The sequence below is a fragment of the Sabethes cyaneus genome, chromosome 1, assembly GCF_943734655.1.
Source record: "Sabethes cyaneus chromosome 1, idSabCyanKW18_F2, whole genome shotgun sequence".
NCBI classification, from domain to species: domain Eukaryota; kingdom Metazoa; phylum Arthropoda; class Insecta; order Diptera; family Culicidae; genus Sabethes; species Sabethes cyaneus.
Window position 1 is genome coordinate 98,697,036 of NC_071353.1, and position 27,589 is coordinate 98,724,624.

General features: G+C 39.9%; 2 protein-coding genes across 2 annotated transcripts in view; one reads left to right on the forward strand and one right to left on the reverse strand.

Moving 5' to 3' along the window:
* The first annotated feature begins 6,882 nt into the window (after positions 1–6,882).
* LOC128746003 (uncharacterized) lies at positions 6,883–8,181 on the forward strand. The gene has a single exon (XM_053843058.1). It carries the CDS (start codon positions 6,883–6,885, stop codon positions 8,179–8,181), a length of 1,299 nt encoding a protein of 432 aa, XP_053699033.1.
* Positions 8,182–21,576: 13,395 nt separating this feature from the next.
* LOC128745097 (ataxin-1) overlaps positions 21,577–27,589 on the reverse strand; it is a 44,059-nt gene continuing 38,046 nt past the window's right edge. The window contains exon 5 of the mRNA XM_053842083.1: positions 21,577–22,653. Within this exon, the coding sequence (XP_053698058.1) occupies positions 21,622–22,653 (1,032 nt within the window). The 3' untranslated portion in view covers positions 21,577–21,621. The remainder of the gene's footprint in view (positions 22,654–27,589) is intronic.

The window sequence follows — 27,589 nt, forward strand, 5'->3', positions numbered from 1 at the left end:
ATAATCGAACCCCTACCAATATCCAACAACACAGCCAAGTTTGCACATAATGAATTTTTCATCAATGAACACCAAATCCTGGCAATCAAAGCAACATGCAAAGGAAACCATACCCAGGTAACCAATAAGCATTAGTATAAGCAGTAAATTAATCGTTTATTAGCATCCTTGGCGTTTTATACTGCAGGTTGCTATTTATCAGCCTTTTGACTGCCTAATTGTTGTACATTGGCATACACAATTCTATTTAAATTTCTTGTTGGTAACTAGCTGCAAATAAGCATTGTCAGCACTATAAGACAGACCTGAATGACCATATATGATTAAAAGGTCTCAAATATAAACAAACAAACAAACAACAAACAGCACTACAAGAGGGCTAGCAGTAAAGTAACCGCATATTTTGCCAAAACAGAATTTAAGTAGCATTTAAGGCAACTCAACTGCTTATTGGCTTGCATTTAAATTGCATTGGCAATGCTTATTAGTTACCTGGGTAGTCACATTATGTGAAAGGAAACGCAGCATCGCAGCACACACTGCCACGTGATCATTCGGACGATCACTTCGTTGGCATTCTACAGAACCCACTTCGCAACTGTACAGTAGTGTAGGTAGTGTTGCACGACGCAACTTATTAGTGGCAACTAGTGCGATAGCTAATGAACCTAGTGGAACAATTGAGCAAGAAATTTATATGAATAACTACAGGAAAAAGGAAAAACTGACACCAATGCACACACAAGGTTGAAAATTATTAACATTAAGCCTAAGCGTAATAACCGATGTTACCATTGTGGATCTGGTTAGACACCATGGCATTGTCGTCTTTAAAGAAAGAGAGGCTAAGGTAGTCACATCTCATAAAGTGCTCCTCCATATTGTCGAGTTGGAGGAGTTTCAAAACGAACTCGCAAATTTAAAGTACACTTTGAGGCTTCTCAAACAACACAACACAATGTAAATTTCAAGATAAGAAGACTCTCTGATACGTTTTACAGATTAAAATTAATCAAACTTATGAAGAGAGGACGTTTTAACCCTCTCGGATCGGTTCTAAAATCAATTACCGGCAACTTGGACAATGATGACATGATCAACAAAAATCGAACGCTTCATACAGTGAGTGACAAAACAAACTCTTTGATAAAAAATGAAAGAGAAATTCAGATAAACGAACAATTCTAAACCAAAACCAATGAGCCAGTAAGCCATAATAACGAACAGCAAACTGAACTTTTACGAAAAATGTCAAAATACGCAGATAGTAATTCAAAAACTAAAATTTTTGCATTAAGGCAGGCAATTCAGGATGTGCTATTTAATATTGATCTTTCGGATAACCAGCTGAGAGACATATTCGATTCAATACAACTGGCAAAATTAGGAGTACTTTCAAAAGCCATTATTTCCGTCAATGAAACAGAACTTATGTTAAAGGAGTTAGAACAGCAAAATGTGACAATTTTTCATATAGATCAGGTTTATGAGTTCTTAGAGGTCAGAACAATTCACAGTAAATCAAGAAACATCTTCGTTGTAAAAAAATCCGATATTTCTTTCCGGAAAATTCTCTTATGTAAAATTTACAACTTCAATTACGTAGTCGTGCTAACGTAAGAACTAGAATGACTCTTAAATGTCTTTGGACACTTTACTTTTTTGTTCTTACAAAGTATAAAAATTACCTTTTTTGCCGACCGGTTTCGGTTGCCGAGTTGGACTCGGCCCCGTAGATGTGTAACTACTTACCCGAAACCGGTCGGCAAAAAAGGTAATTTTTATACTTTGTAAGAACAAAAAAGTAAAGTGTCCAAAGACATTTAAGAGTTAAAATTTACAACCATCTCAAATAAAAACAAAATTATTTCTTCTAAACTCAATATTGCAATAACCAATGAAAATTATACATTAGCAAGTGATAAACCACGTACAATAATCGGTCAATATAGGATTTGTAAAAGACAGGATCTCACAAACATAACTGACGATGGTTGCATTCAGAGATCAGATATGATGCAAATATGTCAACTGATGAGCACGAAATCCAACAAATTCCAAGAATCGGAATACAATTCAAAATTTCGCAACAATTCAACGTTAGAAATTTAGGAACTACTACATTGGAATACACCAACACCGACGCAGTCTGGACACGCCAATGTAACCGCGCCACGTGGAACGCGCATGGATCAGCAGTTTTATGCAACAAAACCGCTGAAACCATGCGGTTCGCCCTCTTTCGACGCAGGACGCTTGTGAACACCGGTGGTGTCAGTGCTATGATTAGTGTTTAATATAGTCTGTGAAGAAAATTTAGTTTTTTAAAACACAGATCCCATAAGTGGTGTCAGAAGTGGGATACTGTGAGGTGTTTAAAAAGTGGAAACAAGTTAATCTCCCGCCGCACAAGAACACACGTTGGATGAAACCTACGGTGACGTAAGTGATAATAATTAGAATTTTCTTCATAACAATATATACAAAAATAAACATATATCATGCCGGAAACAAGATCTTCGGAGCTGGAGACTTTGAGGACGGAGCTAGAACAGCTCCGCACCTTAATGATGAATCGAGGCGATCCTCATAGAATCCCCGATCCCATCAAAAATTTGTCGGAATTTTCCGGCAATAAAAAAGAGCTCACAAGTTGGCTTAAAGAAGTCGACGAGCTTTATAATATGTTCAAAGTGAAGGGCGAAAACGGTCAACCCGACACAATTAGCTCAATCCACTTGAGAGCTATCAAAAATAAGGTAAAGGGTGAAGCTCGCGAGATATTGTGCGCTAACGACGATCCCGATACCATAACCGGCATAAAGCATGTTCTCTCCGAACAGTACGGAGACAAACGAGACTTTGCCACTAACATGTCGAATGTAATGTCTCTTAAGAAAGGCGAGAAAACCGACCTGAGATTCTATAACGACATAAAAGAATTGAACACAAAATTAAAATCTAACCTTCTATCCCATCCTCTCACGGGACGAGACATTATCGATATTATAACGATAACGAAATATCTCGATAACGTAGGTGAACCATTAGGTTCTATTCTCAGACAATCAAAACCTAAGACTTCAGAAGAAGTCTACGAAGCAATATGTGTTAATAAAAATGCGGAAAGTAGAAAAATAAAATCCGCGACACCGATCAGGTCGTATAACAACGCAAGTGGCAGCGGTACAAGCCAGTTCAGATCATATAACACCGCGAACAGTAACAACGCGAACGGTAGCAATGCATACAAAACAAATAAACCACACTATAGACCGCCACCGCCGTCACATAATAAGCCAGCGCAGCAATCTAGAGCTCGCTCGGAATATAACACTAATGAAGTTAACATAGAAAGTGAAGCGCCGCAGTTTAAACCTCGCTCGGAATATACCTCTAACGAAGTTAACACAGGAAGTGACGAAGACGATAACGACGATCATGACGATGACTCAAATTTTCGCGAGGAAGAAGAAACCCAAACCACAACATAATACCACATTTATACCATATATTCACTATCGATCTAGCAAAGGCACACTGAAATTTCTAATAGATACTGGAGCGAACAAATCTTACATTAACCCGGAACACGTGACCAATGCAAAACTGACAAATCGACCAGCAATAGTTACAAACAAAAATGGTAAATTTCTAATTAACGAATTAGTATGTATTGACCTCTTCCCAAAGCAAGTTGGTCGGAAACGGAACGGTAGCCACGTATTTAAATTCCATAAATTCTTTGACGGACTCATAGGCTATGAAAACCTATCAGCTATGAAAGCCTCTATTGACACAGTAAAACACGAGTTAACTATCGGTGGACGTACAATTCAATTTTACAAATATTTTCCATCCTCGAATAATTTCCACGAGAACTACGAATCAATGATGAAAATTTCAACTACGAACGACGGAACATTTTTGATAGAGAACGAATTAAATTTAACATGCGACATTTCCATTCAGCCGGGGCTCTATACTGCACAGAATAACCAGACAACCGTGAATGTACACACAAAAGGTAAACCCGAAGCGGAAATTAAAAACCCCTTCGAGAATACACACTATTTAATACAACACGAGAAATGTAAGACAAATTTAAGCTTCCCAGCCGAACATTTGAGCAAAGAGGAAGTTAAGCTTCTAGCCAGAACTCTTAAGCCTTTCAAGAATATATTTTTCCAGGACGGTCAGAAATTAACCTTTACACATGAAATTAAGCACAAAATAGATACGATGGATAACAACCCTATCCACCAAAAAACATATAAATACCCTTACCATTTGCGAAAAATAGTCAGTGAGCAGATCCAGAAGATGCTCGAAACAGGGATAATAAGAGAATCCTCATCCGCGTGGACCTCGCCGATATGGGTCGTCCCCAAAAAAGCAGATAACTCGGGTATCAAAAAATACCGCATAGTGATCGATTACAGGAAACTTAATAGAATCACACCATCTGATCGCTATCCGATACCAGAGATCAGTGAGATTTTAGACCGCCTAGGAAACGCCCAATACTTCTCAGTACTAGACTTGGCCAGTGGATTCCACCAAATAGAGGTCGATCCCGCCGACATTCCAAAAAGTGCTTTTAACATTGACAATGGTAAATATGAATTTAATTTACCAGAATGCCGTTCGGACTTAAAAATGCTCCGGCGACATTCCAACGCTTAATGGATTCTGTGCTACGAAAACATTTAGGAACGAGATGTTTCGTCTATATGGACGACATCATCATTTTTTCCAGTTCTTTAGAAGAACATATGAAAGATATTCAAAAAATTTTGCAAACTTTAAGAGAGGCGAATCTCAGAGTGCAATGCGACAAGTCGGAATTCCTTCGTAAAGAAGTCGAATTCCTTGGGCATGTAGTTACAACCGAGGGCGTAAAACCGAATCCAAATAAGGTCGAAGCTGTGAAAAACTGGCCTCTTCCAAAAACACCAAAGGAGTTGAAATCCTTTCTTGGAACTATATCATATTACCGACGATTTATTCCCGGTTTTGCCAAAATTTCAAAACCAATGACAGTACACTTCGTGGGAAGAACAAAACGATTGAAGTCAATCCCGCATACAAAGAAGCTTCTAACGAATTAAGGAACATAATGAGCTCCGACCTTTTGCTCCATTACCCCAATTTCGATGATCCGTTTATATTAACAACGGATGCATCGAATCACGCAATAGGAGCGGTGTTGACCCAAATTGTGAATGGAGGTGAAAAACCAATCCAAAAAACCAGTGGAGGTGAAAAACCAATTAACCAAAGCGGAAGAAAAATATTCTGCTACTGCTAAAGAACTTTTGGCAATTTATTTTGCAGCCAAAAAGTTCAGGCCATACCTGTACGGTAGAAAATTTACCATTTATACAGACCATGAGCCTTTAACAAAGGAAATCAAATTAACCGATGCCACAGGACGAGTGACCCGTCAGCGACTGTACTTGGAACAGTTCGATTTTGAGTTAATTTATAAAAAAGGGAAACAAAATGTGGTTGCAGACGGTCTGTCAAGAATACCGCTGGCTGAGGAGATCGAAGCCAACTTCCTGATCGAACTCCAAAATGAGTTGTACGAAAACAATCCTATCTACGGACCGGAGATAGTCAACAAATTTAAAAATCAATTAATCGTTAACTTCTCAAATGATAAGAAGAAATCTTCTCATATCGCTTTTAGTATATTTCCAGGTTACATCCGTCATATCTTTCACCAAGAACACTATTCAGAAGAACAACTATTGGATATTATGAAAAACTATCTATCCCCTGGCATCCAAAACGGCGTATTCGCACCTGTTGAGGTTGCAGAATTGTGCTCAAAATTATTGGACATCCATTTTAAAGGCATGAGAGTACAATTGTGTAACTTAAAACTTCCAGACCTCATATCCCAAACAGACCAAGACGAGTTTATTCGTGAGAGTCATAACTTTAACCATAGAAACTGGAAGCTAACTTACGAAGAGGTCCGTCAGTCTGTATTCTTCCCAAATATGATCCACAAAATAAAATCCTTCGCCAAAAATTGCGAGGACTGTAAATTCGCAAAATACGAACGCCATCCCTTTAAAATCCCAATCACTCGCCGAATATATGAAAAACCATTGGAAAACATTTTTATAGACGTTTACGTCAAGGAAGGTGAGAAATTCCTCACGCTCGTTGACGCATTCTCAAAATTTGCCCAAATTTACAAAATTAAAAATGAAACCGCCGATGAGCTAATCGAAACCATTATTGATTATTTCAAAACCTTTGGAATCCCTAAGACAATCACGAGTGACCAAGCTACTTCGTTCAGAAGCACCAAATTCAAAGACTTTCTATCCAAAAACAATGTAAATCTACACCATGCAAGTACAAGTAATAGTAACGGAATCATCGAAAGGTATAACAATACACTCCTTGAGATGTATTTAGCCAATAGAAAAAAGTTCAAGAGCTATCTCTTTACGAAGGGCTATCCCTGATAACAGCACTTTACAATGATACTAAACACTCGACTACTAAATTAAGCCCCAAATCAATAGTATTCGGTAATTCACACTCATCAAACCCAGAAGACATTAGTAACAACAAAATGCAATTAATCCAGACAGCCAAGAACAATATTGCCGCAGAGGCGAATAAGCATAATTCAAAAACAATAACAGAAAAACCAGCAGAGTATGTTGAAATAGTAGAAGATAGAGCCTTAGTGAAGGGAACGGGAAAACCTACCCCGTACTCCGATAGATACAGAACCATTCAGATAAAATCACAAACAGAGAAAACATTAACCGATGAAAATAATATTAAAATTCATAAAAAGGACATGAAAAAATCAACTAACTAAATTATATTTGCAGACAATGGCTGCTCGTGATGGCAGCATTCATTCTAAAGACCAGCAAGTGCAAAATCTCAATCCATGATCTTAACAGAAATCCGATAGCAATAATCCCATTAGGGGACGCAAGAATCAGTGGCAGCTATCTGCGTATAGCGCATCCCATAGACCTAGAATTGCTTGAAACCAATATCAAAGCTATTGTAAAAACAGCAGAAAGTAAAATCAAAGCGAACCAAATTCTAAGCCCGCTTATTCAGAACAAGCTACAGAAATTGCATACCATAGTTACAAAGATTAAACCTAACCAAAGAAGTCGAAGATGGGAGACGTTAGGGAAAATATGGAAGTACGTGTCTGGAAGTCCAGATGCAGAAGATTTGAAAATCATAAATGCAACTTTGAATTCACTAATTAGCCAGAACGACAAGCAAATCAAAATTAATAACGCAGTTGATACCAGAATAAGCAACATAACCAAGAATCTTCATCATTTGATAAATTATCAACAGAACATAACCTCAGAAACTCTAGAGGGTTTCGATTCAGTAAATATAATCTTTAACTTAGACGAATTAATTTACCAATTAGAAGTCATAGAAGAAGCTATCACTCTGTCTCGAAAAAATATACCCAGCAGCCGCATCATCAATCCCGATGAGTTGAGCGTCGCCAAACAGTTCCTTTCACTGAATGGTTTAGGATCCAACGTTGTTGATACTGTACTCGATATTGCCAGTGTGTATGTCGTCTATAGTAAGGAGATGATCATATACACATTGAAAATCCCAAGAATCAAAACAACGCCATACAAACTACACTACCTCGAACCAATAATTTCAAAAGACCTCAAGATCCAACTCGAGGCAAATTATTACCTCGAAGGACATATTTCCTACACAACCAAGACTCCCTGCCCAAAAATAAAAGACATGTACATATGCGCTAGCTCCAAAATGGAACCAACGACAATGTGCGTTCAACAAATAATGAACAAACAAACAGCCTTTTGTCCGATGGAGAAAACGTATGGGAAAAATCTGGTGAAACGGGTAGATGATGCAAACATTGTGATCAACAATGCAGATATGTTGCTAACATCTAACTGCTCATCACAGGAACGAAGACTCCAGGGATCGTTCCTTATACAATTTCATAACTGCACTTTGGTATTGAACGGAGATGAATACGCAAATAACTACGTTGAAATACAACCACAACCATTCGTACCAACAACTGGGTTAAGGGTAAATGCAATTAAAATTATAAACCGTATTCCGTTTGAGCTATTGCAGGAACGGCATTTCCTCCAGCAGCAGCGAAGTCCGTTCTAAGAGAGAGATTTGGGTGCATGTTAAAGTTTTTACGAACCGTTTCGGAGTACGAAGTATTCTAAGAGAAGTTCTACTCCACCTGAAAGTGTGAAGTTCTAAGTGAAGCACACATTCAGAAGCCACACGAGTTTTAAGAGAACGTGTGCGCTTAAAATAAACCTGCTTGTGCTGTGCATGTGCTTGAAAATCAAAAAACTCATCAACTCATGTGAAGTGTGTAATTCGCACAAATACGAGAGGAAGCCCTTTAATATAAAGATATCTCCAAGGTCTATCATGGACAAACCATTGCAAACGCTACAAGAAGCAAATTTGCTGCTGAAGCTGAAGCTGAAGAAAATTACTCAGCTACGTTAAAAGAACTTTTAGCTGTATATTTCGCCGCAAATACATTTAGACTATATCTGTATGGAAGAGAGTTCACCAGGTATATATCGATTATGAACCTTTAAGCAAAGAATTAAAATTAACAGACGTGACTGGACGAATAACACGACACAAAATATACCGAAAACAAGTCAACTTCAAAATAATATACAAAAAAGAGAAACGGAATGTAGTGGCAGATAGACTTTCAAGAATACCACATCCTGAAATAAACTTTTGCATGTTTACAGAATGAAATATACGAAAATACTGAGATCTGCGGACCAGAAATTGTAAATAATAGTTAGAGAACTTCGCCACAACAGATAGCACCAGTACCAAAAGTAACAATATCAAAAAAAAAGGAACAATAATCACACATTCCAGACCGCCAGTTGCGTTGCCACGAATCTACCAGTATAGATATACTATATTAAGAGCATACCAACCCGACACCACAAATACTGTTGCGCAGAAAAATAAATTCTACGCAATATGCACAAAAATTCGAAGAAGAAAAATTCGAAAAACAATCCCTCCCTTTAGAAAAACTGTTGTACAATAGAACATTTTAACATTCTCCATAACCTTTTCCTAGTTCTATAAGTAGATGCTATCTTCCAAAGACCCACGCGGGCCATAGGATAAGGTAATATTTTAGCTGTACGCTGTACCAAAGGTCGCACACTCGAAAATACCAGCAAAAATGCAACAACGATCAAAATGTGCAGCATTTCATATGAAGAAATGTTTAGTTCACTTCTCGTTTCCATTTTTGTGGAATATTTTTGCTACGCGTCACAAGAAACTTTTAAATTCAATTATGCAAGTTCCCACCGAAGGACGGAATTTCCTGCACCGAAGGCAGACGCGACCCAGTGCACCGAGCCACGAGCACATTAAGTGCTACGTCAGAAGTTAGGTAGTCGCGAGGCCTCGTAGGCAAAAAAGCATTTATGTTCAGGTGTTCAATGTACAACTTTATTTCAATAAATCAGTCTACAATAGCACTCCGTTTTTTCAAAAAGTGAACCACCCGGCTTGAAACGTAACTGGCGCCCGAAGTCGGGACCCTTTCGCGAGTAATACAGTAATCGTATAAGTTTGCTGCGTGAACGAAGCCAATCCGAGCTAACCTTCAAGGAATTTGGACATGCGGACTCAGAGCCATCAACCGTCAACCGGCTGATTTGTGGTGCCAAGTACAGCGAAGGATTGCACTGTCATCTCAACAAAGGACATCCCACACCCCGGCAAAAATAGGACTTACAGAATTCGGCGTTGTCCCGCGACAGATGATTTGTCTCCTGCTTTTATTGTAACTACCCAAACTAAAATTAAGAAGTTTAATTAACGCATAATTTTAAGAAAAATCAGTGAACTAAAACAAGACCGCTTGCTGTTAGTCTTGAATCCAATAATCCTTACTAACTCAGAGTGACGAGGCCGGACCACCTGGGTGGACCCGTAACCGACTCACTGCAATATCACAGAAGTTCCTCGAGAGTACTAACATAAACATCAAAAAAAAAATTCAGGAAACAAAAATATCATAAGCCTTGAAAAAAAGTAAAAAGTGTAAATTGTTTTACCCGAATTTAAAAATTTTAATCGAAATTGAAAATCTAGCTAACTTATTCGATCTGCTATCTCTCGATATGGCAAATCCAAATCCAAACCCCCAACCTGCACCGGCACCTGCTCCCGGCACCGGCAGATTCGTGGTAGACACAAATTTGTCTTTTCACGACCGCGGGAGAATTCGTGCTATCGTTTCGGATTTGCCGAAATTCAGAGGCAATCCGAGAAATTTATCGCAATGGATCCTCGACGTAGAGGATATTTTAGAATTATTCGCAGACGGAGCGAATACTTTCCAATACCACTTGATAACTAAAACGATCAGGCGAAAAGTTAAAGACGAAGCAAGTGATGTGCTCGTTACTAATAACACTCCTGTTGAGTGGGAGGCAATAAAATCAACATTGCGGCTGTACTATGCTGATAAGCGCGATCTCATGACTCTCGACAGTCAACTTAAGGACATGTCGAAGACTAGGGACGAGTCGATTGAGACATATTACAGCCGGATCACGGAAATGATTACTTTAATCAGCTCTGCGATTCATATGGAGATCAGTGGCGAGGACACGAGTCGGTCCTGATCAGACTTTATAACATGATCGCATTAGACACGTTCATGCCTGGGCTGGGAGATCCGCTCTCGTTATTTTGTAAAAATTACAGACCAAAAAGTCTCGCACAAGCATACCACTACCGTGTGGAATATTTAAATTTAAAGGCCCGGAATGCACCATTCAACCCATCAAATTCTCTTCCACTACCCACTCCGCGCAGCAACTTACCCACGAAAAATCAAACACCGCCAATTCCCTCCTCATCCACTATAATACTTCTGTTCATTATCTACGTTTTATTCAAGATCAGACAACAAGCCGCTACAGTAATCATAAACGAAACCCATTCACGCCATCGGATCGATGGAGGCTCAACACTAGGGGAAGAGTAGTTTCCACCGAAGGACGGAATTTCCTGCACCGAAGGCAGTCGCCACCCAGCGCACCGAGCCACGAGCACATTAAGTGCTACGTCAGGAGTTAGGTAGTCGCTAGGCCGAGGAATAGCCTCGTAGGCAAAAAAGCATTTATATTCAGGTGTTCAAATGTACAATTTTATTTCAATAAATCAGTCTACAATAGCACTCCGTATCAGTCGGTAGTTTTTTTAAAGAAGTTTGAAGAGCTGAATCTAGAGAGAGATAAACAAAACTTCAAAGCTTTAACAAAGATTTTTCAATCTCAACCTAAGCACAATTCATTATGGAGGCACAGAAGAAAGAAGAAAGCCAAAAACCTAATGAAAAGAAGTACACCCAAGAGGAGGTACAAAAACTAGCCCCAAATTACAAGGGCAAACCGAATCTCAAGTTTTTCTCTTTACTATTCAAGAAGCTGGCAAATGAGTGAACATGTGCAAATATATCACCTCTGTTTTCTAACTCCTATCTCTACCTCCACGAGGTGCCGGCTGGGGTACGGTAGCCAAAGTTGCGCACCTGGTGGTACGCAACCTTGGTTGTCGTATGCAGACAGAGAAGGTGGAACACTCGCCGTGTGGTTTCCGGCCACCTAATCATGCAGTTCGGCGCAGGTTTTTCGGAGGGCGCGGCTGCGGGGTGTGGGCACACCGGGAGAGAGTTATTTTCTCAGCTGGCTTAGCACAGAGAGAGAGAGAGAGAGAGAGAGAGAGAGAGAGAGAGAGAGAGAGAGAGACTCTTAATCGGTCTGTTTTACACAATCTGCAGTTACGCCCTTTGGCGGTTGGTGCCGAATTGTACGTTTGGGCAAAAATTGAGCCACGGGACCTGATCCTGCCGGGAGTCGGCAAATCAGGAGCCCCTAAGTCAAGGTCTACTCCGTGCCGATGACTGAATGGCTGGAGGGGTGAAAACATGCCAGTCGCGAACGGAGTGTTTTGGGCATCTTGCCCCTACTGTGCCATGCGGGGCTCTGGTACGGTCGATCTTTGTTGTCCCTTGCGTTTTGTGGGAACAGCATACTAGTCCTGCCCAATTTCCCTTATGGGTTTTACACCAAGTGCGTTCTGGCCAACATAATTGGCTTCGCTTACAATTTGCTGTCTGATCTGTGTTGGAGATTGTTTGTGCATATACTCAAACACATTCTGAGAATCTGAGAAGGATGTTTGTGTGTAGTATTGCTATTGGGTACATCCCAACTCAATGGCGTGAAATAACCATTAAGTTTATTCCTAAAGGTGGACGCGCGACATACGAGCAAGCAAAAAGTTTTAGACCAATCAGTCTAACGTCTTTTTTGCTTAAATCACTTGAGCGGATTGTTGATCACCACATCCGCGAAACAAGCTTAGTAGAAGTTCCTCTTCATTCAGCACAACATGCTTATCAAAGTGGCAAGTCTACAATCACTTTATTACATGATGTGGCGGATAAAATTGAGGTTGCTTTTTCACAAAAGGAATCTTGCTTAGGAACTTTTTCGGCTATTGAAGGCGCGTTTGATAACGTATCTTTCGCTTCCATTTTGGAGGCTGCTCGTTATCATAATGTGCCTTCAATAATCATAAAGTGGATAGAACAAATGCTTAGTAACCGATTGCTTTTTTCGTCCTTACGGCAAGCAAGCATTTGGAAGCAAAGTGTTTGTGGATGTCCACAAGGTGGCGTTCTCTCGCCTCTTTTATGGAACCTTGTGGCGGATGGCCTACTGAGGAAACTCAATGGTCTAGGCTATCCGTCATATGGTTTTGCGGATGACTATCTCATCCTAGTAGTTGGAAAGTGCATAAGGGTCATTCCACGGGAAATTTACAGTCAAAATTTTTTTTCTCTCCGGAACATTTTTTTTACGTTCTTTGTTCAAAAAAATTCGACACGTATTTTTGTATTTCGATGTTACTGTTGGAATTCGCAAGATATGATTTTTTAAAGTATTGTAATTTGGAAAAATTATTATTTTTTAAATGCTGATTGTAAACATAGTTTGTAATATCAAAAAATGACTTTCTACCAGATGTGTTCACTATTGCACAAGCTTTCGAAATTGGTATACCATACCTCCTCTCGATTGTTTTTCAATAGTTAAATAGTGCATTTTTATAAACAATTGCAATTTTTTCATTTTATTTGACTTAATGCAGCAAGCACTACGCGTCGTGGAAACGTGGTGCCAAGAAACTGCACTTTCGGTAAATCCGAGCAAAACATCTATCGTCTTATTTTCAAGACGTAGAAATACCAATGGAGCTCGCGCTCTGCGCGTTTACGATTCGGATGTTGATGTTGTGAACGAAGTGAAGTACGTGGGGTTGATTCTCAACTCCAAGCTTGACTGGTCCACAAATATTGATTTCCGAATTAAAAAAGCGTGCATGGCCTTTGGGCAATGTAGACGAGCAATTGGCAACTCTTGGGGGCTTAAACCCAAATACATACACTGGTTATACACGGTCGTTGTCAGACCAATACTGGCGTATAGTTGTCTTGTATGGTGGCAAAGAGGAGAAGTTGTGACTGTCCAGACAAAGCTAAACCATCTTCAAAGGATGTGTTTAATGGCAATGTCTGGTGCATTTACTACAACTCCTAGTGCCGCCCTAGAAGCTATTTTCAATATTAAACCTCTACACTTCCACCTGAAGCAAGAGGCACTAATATGTGCTTAACGACTACACGCGATTGGCCTTTGGCAGTCTGTGGACGGTTCCACTGGTCATACTCGATTGTGGTCGCAAATTGTTGCTGAGGACAAGTTTGCCCTTGCTCCTAGCGATGTAACGCTCATGCGTACTTTCCCGTATAGGACTTTCTCAAGTGACTTTCCTCCTAGAGAGGATTGGATGTCAGGCTACATGGAAAGGAAAATTTCCGACTATGTGGTCTGTTATACCGATGGTTCCTTGTACGAAGATCGCGCGGGTGCTGGTGTTTACTGCCGTGAGCTGGAATTGGAGGAATCCTATTCGTTGGGTAGTTACTGCACCGTTTTTCAAACTGAAATCTTTGCAATTATGTGCGGAGCTCAGTTTGCACTTCAGAAAGAACTGATAGGCAAGATTATCTACTTCTGTTCTGACAGTCAAGCCGCTATAAAAGCCCTTTGTGCGGCTAATTCTAAATCTAAAACAGTCATCGCCTGCCACACCCAATTAGAAGAACTAAGCATTCTAAATGCCGTTCGTCTGGTTTGGGTTCCTGGCCATTCTGGTATTACCGGAAATGAATGGGCTGATGAACTAGCAAGATCTGGAGCAGAAAAGTCGGTTTTCGGACCGGAACCTGCTTTACCAATTGCGGCATGTTGGATAAAACAAAAGATTCGATCTTGGTTTTCATCTGAACATGTACGTTATTGGGAAAATCTTGAAACTTGTCGTCAAACGAAAAGTTTCATTGTTAAGCCTTGTGAGAAGGTTGCGAAATTTCTTTTGCAACACTCAAAGGTAAATTGCAGTATTCTTGTCAGATCACTGACTGGTCACTGCAGACTAAATTATCATGTGGCTACGATTCAGCGAGCTGATGACACGGCAAGATGGGCAAGGCACAAATCTTCCACATGATTGTGAGGAACGCCAAAGATGCTGATACCTGATACCTGGTAGGCAGGCTTGCAAAAACACTTCAAACTCACAAGAGCAGTTCCATGGCTCACTCTGAAAAAATTTTCATCTTCATCAATACTGAAGTGCAAATGCACCGAAGAACATATGCATCATGCCTGCTACGTTGTGCTACCATATCGCTCTGAGTAGAAATAAAAAGCTCCTCCCGATTGCCTTGAAGTGCAAATTCAGAGTTTTCGGGAGCGAAATATTTCACGCTCACACAAGTCAGCTCAAAAGCTATCAAACTCAAAATTGTGCATCTTGCTAAAGTTGACTTTGGGTAATTTTTGGGGTAAAATTTGGGCACAAATCACGAGATGCAGAAATTTAAACTTGTTTATTGAAATCATGACCTTCATCAAAATTAACCGTTATGTGCTCGACAAGCGTACCCGGGTACCACAAATTAAAATGCTTGAAACTTTGGCAATTTTCGACCAATTTGAATTCTCTTAGTACCCAAAGATTCACGAACATATCCACTTCTAGTATGGTGCCAACAGAGTCGGAATTGGTTCAGCTGGTTTCCGGAAATCTGATATTACGAGGATGTGTTCCGGAATTAAAACATTTGTTATGTTTTGGATATAATCATAGTAATATGGGCAGCAAGGTACCAAAGTTTGAAGAGTAGTATTTACAGCAAGTTCGAAAATCCTCAAGCCAAGTGTCCACTATAGAGTTATTTTGGTAGAGTAAAAAGCGTAGAGCGTAGAGACTCTACCAGCTGTGTGTACACTATAAGGCGTCTCTACCACTTTACCACTCCACCTAGAGAAGCCGTAGAGAAATTTTACGTAGAGCTCTACCACGCACTCTACGGGGTGTGTCCACTGGGGAAACTGTAGAGCGTAGAGTTCAACCAAACACTATGTCAACATAGCGTTTGGTAGAGCTCTACGCTCTATCTAACCTGCTAGATAGAGCTGTAGAGAACAATTTCGCTTTTGAACCGATTTCGCAACATGACGCCATATTTTTCTGATACAACTGCTGCGAACAAATTGTGTACCTATGTATATACAGCAAAGTGTGCGTAAGATAAATGTCAGAAATATAGCACATTACAGGCCAAATGGAAATTCAAGTGAATATTTTATTTTTAAGTGAAATTATACTACCTCATATAATATTTTTATTGTCCAAGAAAGTAATTTTACATTATGATGGGCCATTTTTTGGTAATAATTGACAGGTAGGGTGGTTGTAATTTACACAATGATCCAGCATTGCCTACCGGTTTTTACGAAAATCTGGAAAACTAGAATAAAAATGTCTGCCAAAAATCTGGCCTCTGTCATCTGGCCTAATGGAAGACAATGTTTGAAAACCGTCTTTTTTGGTCTGATTAGGCATCAAAAAGTCTGGAAAATCCAGACAAATCTGGAAGGTTGGCTACGCTGCAATGATCGCAAAACTACGCAAAACATGACAGGGCGTCATGCTTTCGTAGCATGGGCTCTATTCTCAGTCACCTTACTGGTCGACTGCTAGACTGCTCGATTGCTCATCTGGTCGACTAGGCTGCTCGGCTGGATTGGTTGACTATACTGCTCGATTTGATTGCTCGACAGGACTGCTCAACTGGACTGTTGAATTCGACTGCTCGATTGGACCGATCGACTTGACTGCTCGGCTGAACTGGTTGATTGAACTGCTTGACTGGACTGTCCAATAATACTGCTCGATTTAATTTCTCAACTAGCCTACTCGATTCAAATGCTCGACTGGACTACTCGACTCAGCTGTTCGACTGAACCTCGATTCAACTACTCGATTCGACTATTCGAATCGGCTACTCGACTCAATTGCTCGACCCGACTGCCCGATTCAGCTTCTCGACTAGACTACTCGATTTAACTGCTCGACTCAACTGAAATAGTTTCAAAAACGAAATCGTTCTCTACCGAGTTCTCTACAGCTCTATCTAGCAGGTTAGATCAAGCGTAGAGTATATGTAGAGCTCTACCAAACACAAAACGAACGTGTATACACTTTAGAGTTTTTTGTAGTAGAGAACTCTCCCATAGAGTTGCTGTAGAGCTCTATCAGTGAGCTCTACAGGGTGTATACACTACTCTACCTAACTCTACGTGAGATTTTTCTCTAGCTCTACCTGAAAAACTCTATAGTGGACACTTGGCTTCAGAGAGCAAAACTCAAGCTGAATTTGCATAAATTTATCATCACATTATGCGTTTTATCGCTATAGTTTTTTTATTCTGCTGCAACATTATTTTACCAAATATACTTATTTTTTACTAGCAACTTTCAAGAATGATCTATGGACTAGTACAGTTTATGTTTATAATATTCATAGTTCAAAATGCCAAGTATGCTTTATCAACTTAATTTTTTTTGATAGGAATTGCAAATGTACGTTGTATATAAATGTAAATCAATAAATTACGATTTTCTTATACGAATGTTAATCATAAATTTACCTTCAAATTTATTTTTGCAATCATTTTTCTATCAGTTTTCACTATAAAAGCAAATAATGGTTTATGAGATGAGAACGGTCAGACCTATAAACCAGAACATGTAGAGATATAGAAGCAAAACCTAGGTGGTACATTCCAATGTTAACACTGAACCTTCTGTTTTTATACGACAGATTTTGCAGCTAGCTGCTAGAGTGCAAGGTAATTACGGCGCCAGAGTTATAATAATTTGACTCTAACAGCCTCTCAAACCCGGGATTCGAACATACGATGACTGGCTTGTAAGGCCAGTAGTGACGTTAATCATAGAGGTGGGCGAGTATTAGCAATAAAATGTTAACATCACTAAATTATCTGAGGACAATTTCAACGAGGGGTGAAAGTTGAGCGATCGATATTGGACACTTTTGATAAAAACCGGTATTGGCAAATTTATCCGAGATTTTTTTTTTTCTTTTTTGGGTACATTTTCCACTGCGACCAGTGGAGATTAAGGAAATAATGTTATTTTTCAATAATTTTTCAAATTTCAACTTCTAAATTTCTGTTTAGAATAGTAAAACAACACTAACAATTCATTTCTCAAACCAGAACGGATTTCAAAATACCTCATATTACAACGGAAGGTAATTTTTCATTGCTTTGGAACAATATGATGATTGGTACTTGGAATGCCTATTCTGCAACGGTTTCCCTTAGGGCTTCATGCGGCCGTAGAAGTATTTGGCTGGCAACACCGGCAATAAGGGTATACAAATTTAAAAATTTACCTCTGAAGATCGTTTTTCATGGTTTTGACTCTATCTGATGATTTGTCCACGGTAGGACGATTCTGGAACAAATTTCCGCGGGACTTTTATCAGTAATAAGCAAAGCCATGGGTATAAACGCTCTGTTGAGAACTTGACCCTTATTTATCGACAGACTTTGCAGCCGACTATTAGAGTACAGGACATTTACGGGGCTAGTGCAATGATCCTACTGACTCTATAGCAGCACCTCCCGGCCGAAATTCAAACATACGACGACTGGCTTGTAAGGCCAGCACCGTATAGTTCGATCATAAATCATCAAAATGTCTCAAAACAATGATGAATTTTGATATCCATATTGTCGGTATTCTATCCAAAAACATCCATGACAACACGGATCCCTACGAGAACCCGTTGCAGAATGGCCATTCCGAGGACCAATCATCAAATTGTTTCAGAGCAATGAAAAATTACTTCCCAAAATAATTTCAAGAAATTTGATGCTTTTCATAATCTTTGTGTTGTGTAGATTTTCAAAAAATAGCTTTCGTATGAAACATAAAAAGTGAATGTAAGTAACTGTGCGTAAATAAATAAGATTTGAAGAAATATCTTCTAAAGCAAATATTCCATTGAAATTTTTCAATGTGCAATCCTCAATGTGTAGTAAAGCTGCTCTTCAAGCGCTCTTCAAATGGAATATTTCATGAAGTGCAGTTTTCCAATGATTCGGGAGCTTCGTGTTGAAACACTTCAAGGCTCACTATGAGGTTAAAAATAACGAAGTGTTTCGTTGCCATGCTCGCCTCAAATACAGCACATGAGTGAGGCTCTTGCAAGCCTGCTGGTAGGTCAGGAGTTAGGTAGTCGCTAGGCCGAGGAATAGCCTCGTAGGCAAAAAAGCATTTATGTTCAGGTGTTCAAATGTACAACTTTATTTCAATAAATCAGTCTACAATAGCACTCCGTATCAGTCGGTAGTTTTTAAAAAAGTGAACCACCCGGCTCGAAACGTAACTTGCACTTTTTTAGTTTGTCAGCTAACAAATTTGCAAAGATGGCGTCTTGTAGTACCGTCATCCGGGGCGAGATTGTGCCAAAAAAGCATATATTTTTAGTATACACACAATTTAGGAACTAAGTTGATTTCAAACCTGTCAATATATACTAAATTGTTCAATTAACAACTACCGTAGAGATGGTTTATTTACAATGAAACCTAATTTTACTGGAAGGGCTTGAACTTTGGCACAATCTCACCCCTTCTAGGGAGTGACATTGTGCCAAAAACATAAAGTTAGGCTAAAAACCTAAACAGTGAACATTACCATGTTTATAAACAATACACATAAATATCAGTATAAAGTAGTTCACATGGGGCCATCCATGAACTAAGTGGACTATTAGGGGCAGGGGGTCGCCCAAAAACAACGCATCATACGAAATGTATGAACGAAAATAACCCGGAAAGATCTGAAATAACTAAAAACGAGTTCGTAGTCAATGGACAGCCTTTATATAGCCAGTAACGTTTCTAGGGTTAACAAGGGGGAGATATATGAAAGGGTGTATTCTAAGGGGGCATACCTATTTGATCATTTAACAAAAGTAACCATTACTTCGTTCGAGAACCCGCGGCCGCAGAACATGTGGCCTATCCCACCCGCCTCCTTAAAACTGGCAGTTTATACACGGTATAATATATTCGTCTTATATTAGAGTGTTTATTCAAAGTATCGGAAATTTCCAGAGAAAAAGCAAAAATTAGTTTAAATTATTTAAATTATTTAAATTATTATTTAAAATGGATGATGCAATCTAATCTATCAAAATATTGTGCTCAATAGTAAAGAATGTGAGTGTACTGGTGTATACTGACGTATTTTTGTTGTGTATGTGAAATCTACAAATTGGATCGATCATTATGGCTTGGCACAATCTCACCCCCGTGAAGCTCGAAAAGTACAAAGTTTCGAAAAATATTATTTTCGTAATCAAAACTTATCCAACGCATAATAACCTTTCAATACATTGTAAATGATTAGTTTATATACCTTCAAGATAGCAAGTTGATGCGATTTCTTGTTTGAATTGGTTGGAGTTGGTATGCGGGACATTTTTTACAAGCGTTATTTCCGTGTATTTTTGATCGCGAACTTTGAAACCCTGTTTAGGCTAAATTGTTTGCTAACATTATCTGTATTCCATTCTAAGTTATGAATAAATATGTTATGTTCATCATCATTTTGAATGTAGGTCACCAGTTTCTATAGATATGATAAATTTTCACAAATAAACATTTTTGGTTTTTTGCACAATCTCACCCCCGTGACACAATCTCACCCCGGATGGTGGTATCACCCGCTTGAATTTATTTTTTCTTTACTTCTTCAACCGTCGCCTGGTTGTCTATTTTGCTTTAACATAAACAGAAAAAGTGTAACAACCGAACTGTATGCATAAAATTATATGCTTTTATCTTAATTTTATGTAATTAATGAAAATATTGCCAGGTGCGCAGCAACTAGAACTGCGCGGCGACTGGTGCTTTCACGGTATCATATGAGCAATCTGAGAAGTCGATTTTTTTCGTATACCAGAAAACCCCAAATCACTCAAGCAACAGAATGTATTCAAAACTTTTTAAATCAAGGAATCATCAAAAGGGTTGACAATGAAACAATTCCTATCAACAACGCAGGAGTAGAAGTACAATAAAACTACTGTGATAACTGTCAAATTCTTAACGGATTATATTTGATCAACTTCGAACAATGTGCCCTACAGGTTAATAGTCAATGTTACATCAAGAACGAGACTATAATCAAAACACGTTCAGCAACAGGCACATTAGCGAATGGAATGGGTCTGATCGACAAGTTACCCAGCGAATGTCTCCAAAATATAGCATTAAACCAACGAGAGCCACCAGTAAAGGTAAATCAAATTACTAAACTAAATGTTTGAAACAATAAGATTGATTAGTGTTACAATAGCAATTAATTGCCAACCATTAGAAAAATGCATATTTGTTTTAAAAAAAAAACGCAAAACTAAGGTCAACTTCCAGATTACACGAGATGCGCTTTTAATGGACAATCATCAACAATACTAATTGCTTCTGGCAAAGCAGCTTAAGAGGGGAAGAGTTTACGGTTTACCCTACCAACAGCGATGGAAGAAATAATAAAAAAAATGATTATGAGAACAAGGCCTGAACCAGAATATACTGCCCAGAAGCGATGATGCAGCAGGATGCATTGCACACCTGCGTCAGTAACGTCCGCCAGTGACCACAAGATGCAACGATAGGTCACACGTTCCCACGCAAACGAGAAAAAAGCATAGCATAAGTTTGAAATTTTACGTTAGGTAAAAAATCTTGAATACAAAAGGGGTATTCCTTAATTAATTTTAAATGGTAAACAACACTCTAGGGTTTTGGAGTTAAACCTACTAGAACTATATTTCAAACACTTGCTTTGCATTCGTTCAATGATATAGGATTTCACTGAGGTTTTCACGGATACTTTGCGCCTAGTAGGCACTAAAAGTGGATTAATCCTATTAATCCACTATTAATTAACAGTCGAATTTAATCGTGAAAAAAGTACTTAATGCACAAAATATGTGGAACATTTTAGTACGGCAGTCTCTTTCTCCGCTTATTTTTGGAAATTGTAGTTAAACTACCTAAAACTACGTGGTCTTTAATTACCATGGGGTATTTTAGCTGACGATACCTGAGCCGAATTTTCCTGCGATGTTCCTGATTGCACCAACTGCTGTTCATGTGTCGTTCCTTCAATTTCTTCACACATATCTGGTGCTGACCAGCGCCGTTTTCGAGATAATGACGCATCAATTACGCCATCATCATCGTTATCGTTGGCCAAATTCGTAGGTGGTAATGAAGTGCTGCTTGTTACCACTCTATTTGGACTGAGTACGGAGGACGATATTGATGTTGAAGATATCAGTGAGTTTACAGAAGTATATGGTGTCGTCGACGAGGAAGTAGGAATTGAAGATCGGTCTATAATCATCGCAACTGGTTGATCGTTTGAATCACGGAAACTGTGAGAGTTATTTGCCGGCGACCTAGAATTTAAAGCCTGCGAATCGGATGACGATTTTGGGAGGAAATGTTTATGTTCGTAGGGTTGGCTCAAATTAGCAGCAGAAAATGGCGTTGAAAAGACTGGCACAGATGGGAGGCTGCTATACGGAGGTACCCCGGATGAACGGGATGATGTGGATGTAGCCAATGTTACCGTACCCGAACTTGGCATAGATGGAGGAAGCGCTTTCCTGGAGAGGTTTTGAGGTAGATACTGCTGATGTTTCTGCTTTTCTGGCTGGCCGGTGTTAAGATCAACTCTTTCTCTGGCCAAACGCAAATTCTCCAGTGGATGGACTTGATGAGAAATCGGATACGGCGACTGATGGTGCAGTGCCGTTTGATGATTACCATTGATATCATGTTGATGTAGCTGCTGTATCGACGATTGGTAATGACTTACATGTGGCTGCGTTAGCGTCATATATGACATACAGGAAGATGAGGAAGAGGAATGGCTTGATTTTGGTTTATCACGGGAAATAAGAGAGAGACAAATGTCACCAACTTGCAGCCTCTGGCACTTCAAGCCAAATTGCTGTAATGATTTCTCTGGACTGCACGAGGCCCAGCCTTGTCCGTATACGAAAAATGGATGCTCTATAGCTGCTTCGATGTCAATCTGTAATTTTAAAATATAATTATTAGTGTTTATTGTTATGAAAAATAGAGCTTATTCTGAATAACAATCGAAGAACTGAAGTATCGTATTTACAAGACAGATTTGTAACCAAAAATTGTGCAATTAATATTCGTCATCAACGATTACCGTTAGCCAGCACATCTATCAATTTAGTACAATAATTGTACTAAATTGATTGATGTGCTGGGTAACGGTAATCGTTGATGATGAGTGTTAATTGTAAAATTGTACTATAATTCAACCAACCTTCCAAGATACCGTAAAACGGGGCGAATAGAAACCGTGGGGTGAAGAACTTTCCATAGTTAGAAACATTACTACTAGTCTAAGAATTACATCAATCAATAAAACTTAATTCTAAGGAAGTATGCAAACATTTTGTTTCCTGTTAATTTAAAATTGGACGACTTTTACTAACATATTTTTGGATACCGTCGTGCGGGACTTCTTTGGACACTTTATTTGAATTTTATGACTTTAAGAAAATGTAACTTTCGTAATGATGAATATATTGCCACAATTTTAATGTATATTCATTGTGTATACATTAAAATTGTGGCACTTGAAAAATAAATTTTTTGTTCTCATAGCGATTAAAAAATCTCTTTTAGAGATTGCGGGGGGCTACTTTTGACACCTCTAAGCAAATGAATAAATTGCATTATAACAACAAGATTATTTGTCAAATTATAATTAGTTTTAGAGAATTAATTAAGATTCATATATATCTAGATATTTTCTATTAATTGACTTTATTTTATTTAAAAGAAAACAAAATTTGAGTTAGATTATAATCTTCACAACGCGACCGTTTTGGGCTTGTTTGTTCGCTTGTTGGCAGTTTCAGATTAAATTTTCGTGTCTCGTTTGGGTATTTCATCTGGCGAAACACTTTTCCAGGGAGCACTTTTAATTTTTTCTTTGGTTTAGAGCCAGCTGAACAACCAATGACGTCGACCGTAGCTCGCGAGAACTTGTCTTCATTAAACCAGCGATACACGTTTCACGTAATCAGTGAGAGTCGTTGGTTTAATGATGCGAGTTTTTGAGTGACATGGCCAGTCTCTCAATTCAGTACTCTAGGAACCACCTTTGAAAGTGTTTCGAACCGAATCAGTAATTTTATCGATGAATAGCAACATTTGAATACACCCAATTCTTTTTTTGCACGGATTTTTTTTACACGGGACGCATCCCCCGCGTAAAAAAAGAATTTGGTGTATCGGCTTTCTCAAAACAATTTTGTACAGTCAATTCACAATCATAGGACACACACAATTATGGGCATTTATATTTTAATATCATCTAATAATTGATCAAATTATCAGTGTGTTGGAGACGATTCTGCAGCAGCGATGGTAACACTGGATTCGCTGCTTCACTTTAATAGGCTCTACTGCGGCAGCTGAAGCTGTCACTAGCTGATGCCGTAAAAAGAACACCGATACACAGTTCCGGTATAAGCGCTAGTCCGGTCACACATGTTTTACATATATACGAATAAATAGTTTTAATCTGTACTTATTCGCTATTTCATATGTCTATATCCGAGACAACCCCGACAACTCTCGACATAATTCGAGAACCCAAAAGTGGCGACGAGAATTCGCGTTTTTAGTGGGTGAAATAGTGTCAAAAAAAATCTAACCCACAATTGCTTCACCCGCGCGTAAACGACGCAGAAGTAATATGGAAAGGGAAAATGTCCCTCCGGATGTTGACCAGCAACAGATACCACAGGCACAGCATTCCCGGATACCAGTTAACCATGGATTTTTACCACCTCAGCACCATCCGGATGGTTCCGGCCAGCCGATGTTTATTTCACCACCACCAGTTCAAGTTCCACCGTCGGTCGATCCCGTAATTGCACAATTTATGCATATGATGCAACAGCAGCAACAACAGCATCAGCAGTTGATGGCTCAGTTCTTACAACGGCAGCAGCAGAAAGACGAGCAGCAACAAGCATTTTTCCGTGATGTAGTTTCGTCGATCAACGTGCAAGTACCATCAAATCCCGAGCAGATTCTCGATTCGTTGGCCAGCAACATCAAGGAGTTTCGTTACGAGGCCGACAGTGCTGTCACATTCTCTGCGTGGTACTCCAGGTACGACGATCTGTTTGAGAAGGATGCTGCTCGCTTGGACGATGAAGCAAAAGTCCGGCTTTTACTTCGGAAACTGGGCACTGCCGAGCATGAAAGATATGTTTCCTTTATACTTCCCACGCTTCCTCGAGAACATTCATTCGCCGATACAGTGGCAAAAATGAAAGGCTTGTTTGGTGCGAAGGAGTCAGTAATTAGTCGACGATATAAGACACTCCAAATTGCTAAACATCCTACAGAGGACCACATTGCTTATGCTTGCCGGATCAATAAATCGTGCGTCGAATTTGAGCTGGGGAAACTCTCTGAAGAACAATTTAAATGCTTAATGTTCGTCTGTGGACTGAAGTCCGAATGTGATGCCGAGGCTCGGACACGGTTGCTTTCGAAAATTGAGGAGAACAATGATGTTACGCTGGAGCAACTGTCGAATGAATGCCAACGAATCCTTAACCTCAAACATGACAACGCCATGATCGAGTCCGCATCGTCCGATCAAGTTAATGTCATCAAACAAAGGTTTAGTGGTTCACGATTCAACAAGCAGGACCGCTTGCCTATAAAGCCTCCGGAAAGGGAGATGAAAAAACAGCCTGAAACACCATGTTGGTTTTGCGGTTCATTCCATTACGTTCGAGACTGTACCTATAAAACGTATAAATGTTCGGATTGCGGTAAGATAGGACACCGTGAAGGGTACTGCGACAGTGCAAGGAGATCACCTAGAGGACGAGGAAATTCAGCGGTAGCAACTAAAGTGGTCGTCGTTAACGCTTGCAGCGTGCAGAAGCGACGTCGATTCGTTTCCGTTGCATTGAATGGAACACAGGTTCAGCTTCAGCTCGACACGGCTTCTGACATCACTGTTATTAGCAGGCAGGTTTGGAGTAATATCGGCGGCCCAGTACTATCACCAGCAAGTGTGAAGGCAAAAACAGCTTCTGGGAACTATTTACCATTAGTTGGCGAATTTCGATGTGAGGTTACCATCGGCGAAACCAGTAGGGTATGTGTGGTGTATGTCACGGATAAACAGCTGCAACTCCTCGGATCTGATTTAGTCGACAGTTTCTGTCTGTGGTCATCACCCATGGACACATTTTGTTCTCAGATTACCGGTTCGCCCACGACCAGTGCAACACTCAAGGCAATGTTTCCAAAAGTTTTTAGCGAGGAACTCGGACTGTGCAATAAAACAAAACTGAAACTGGAAGTGCGAGAACAGGCAAGACCAATTTTTTGTGCGAAACGTCCGGTAGCATACGCAATGCAGGATGCTGTTGACCAGGAACTTAACAGACTGGAAAAACTTAACATTGTTACACCAGTCGACTACTCTGAATGGGCCGCCCCCATCGTCGTAGTCCGCAAAGCTAATGGAAACATAAGAATCTGTGGGGATTACTCAACAGGATTGAATTCAGCTCTTCGATCGCACCAGTATCCACTGCCGCTTCCGGAAGATATCTTCGCCAAACTGGCAAACTGCAAAATTTTTAGCCAGATTGATCTCTCGGATGCTTTTTTACAAGTGGAAGTTGACGAGCAGTTCCGTCATCTGTTAACAATTAACACACACCGCGGTCTATACCATTATAATCGTCTTCCACCGGGTGTTAAAGTAGCCCCCGGGGCTTTTCAGCAACTCATAGATACGATGCTGGCGGGTCTGAACGGTGCATCGGGCTATTTAGATGACGTCATCGTAGGTGGAGAGACTCAAGATGATCATGATCGCAATTTGAAGGCAGTCTTACAGCGTATCCAGGAATTCGGTTTCACAATCCGTGCCGAAAAGTGTAGTTTTGGTAAACAGCAGGTTCGTTATTTGGGCTACATCATCGATCGCTGTGGACTGCGGCCTGACCCAGCAAAAATTCAAGCAATTGTCAGTCTCCCGGCTCCCACCGACGTTTCAGGAGTGCGTTCTTTTCTCGGGGCGATCAACTTTTACGGCAAGTTCGTGCCGAATATGCGACAGCTGCGTTATCCATTAGACAATTTGCTGAAAAATGAGTCAAAATTCAGGTGGAGCACGGAATGTCAGCAAGCTTTCGAGCGGTTTAAGCAGATTTTGTCATCTGACCTTCTGCTGACACACTACGACCCAAAGCAAGAAATAATTGTTTCGGCTGACGCTTCATCGATCGGTCTCGGTGCAACCCTGAGCCACAAATTTCCCGATGGTTCCATCAAGGTTGTTCAACACGCATCGAGAGCGCTGACGAAAGCAGAGCAGAATTACAGTCAGCCAGACCGCGAAGGGTTGGCTATTATTTTCGCAGTGACGAAATTCCACAAGATGATTTTTGGTCGGCATTTCCGTCTACAAACCGATCACGCACCACTACTCCGGATCTTTGGTTCCAAAAAGGGCATACCGGTTTACACGGCAAACCGGTTGCAGCGTTTTGCTCTCAATCTGCTGCTTTACGACTTCGACATAGAATACATCCCAACCGATAAATTTGGCAACACCGACGTGCTGTCCCGTTTGATCAACCAGCATGTTAAACCAGAAGAGGATTACATAATCGCCTGTATCAATCTCGAACAAGATGTCAGGTCAGTAGTCACCGATACGATTAATATTTTACCTCTCAGTTTTAGAGTTGTGGCTCAGAGCACTCAAGCTGATCCATTGCTTCGCCAAGTTTATCGTTATGTCAAAGATGGTTGGCCTGTATCCAAGATCGTTCAGGCAGGTATCAAACGTTTTCAAGCAAGGAAAGAGTCGCTTACCGTGGTAGATGGATGTATCCTGTTTGCTGACCGACTCGTAATTCCGGAACAGCATCAGAAAC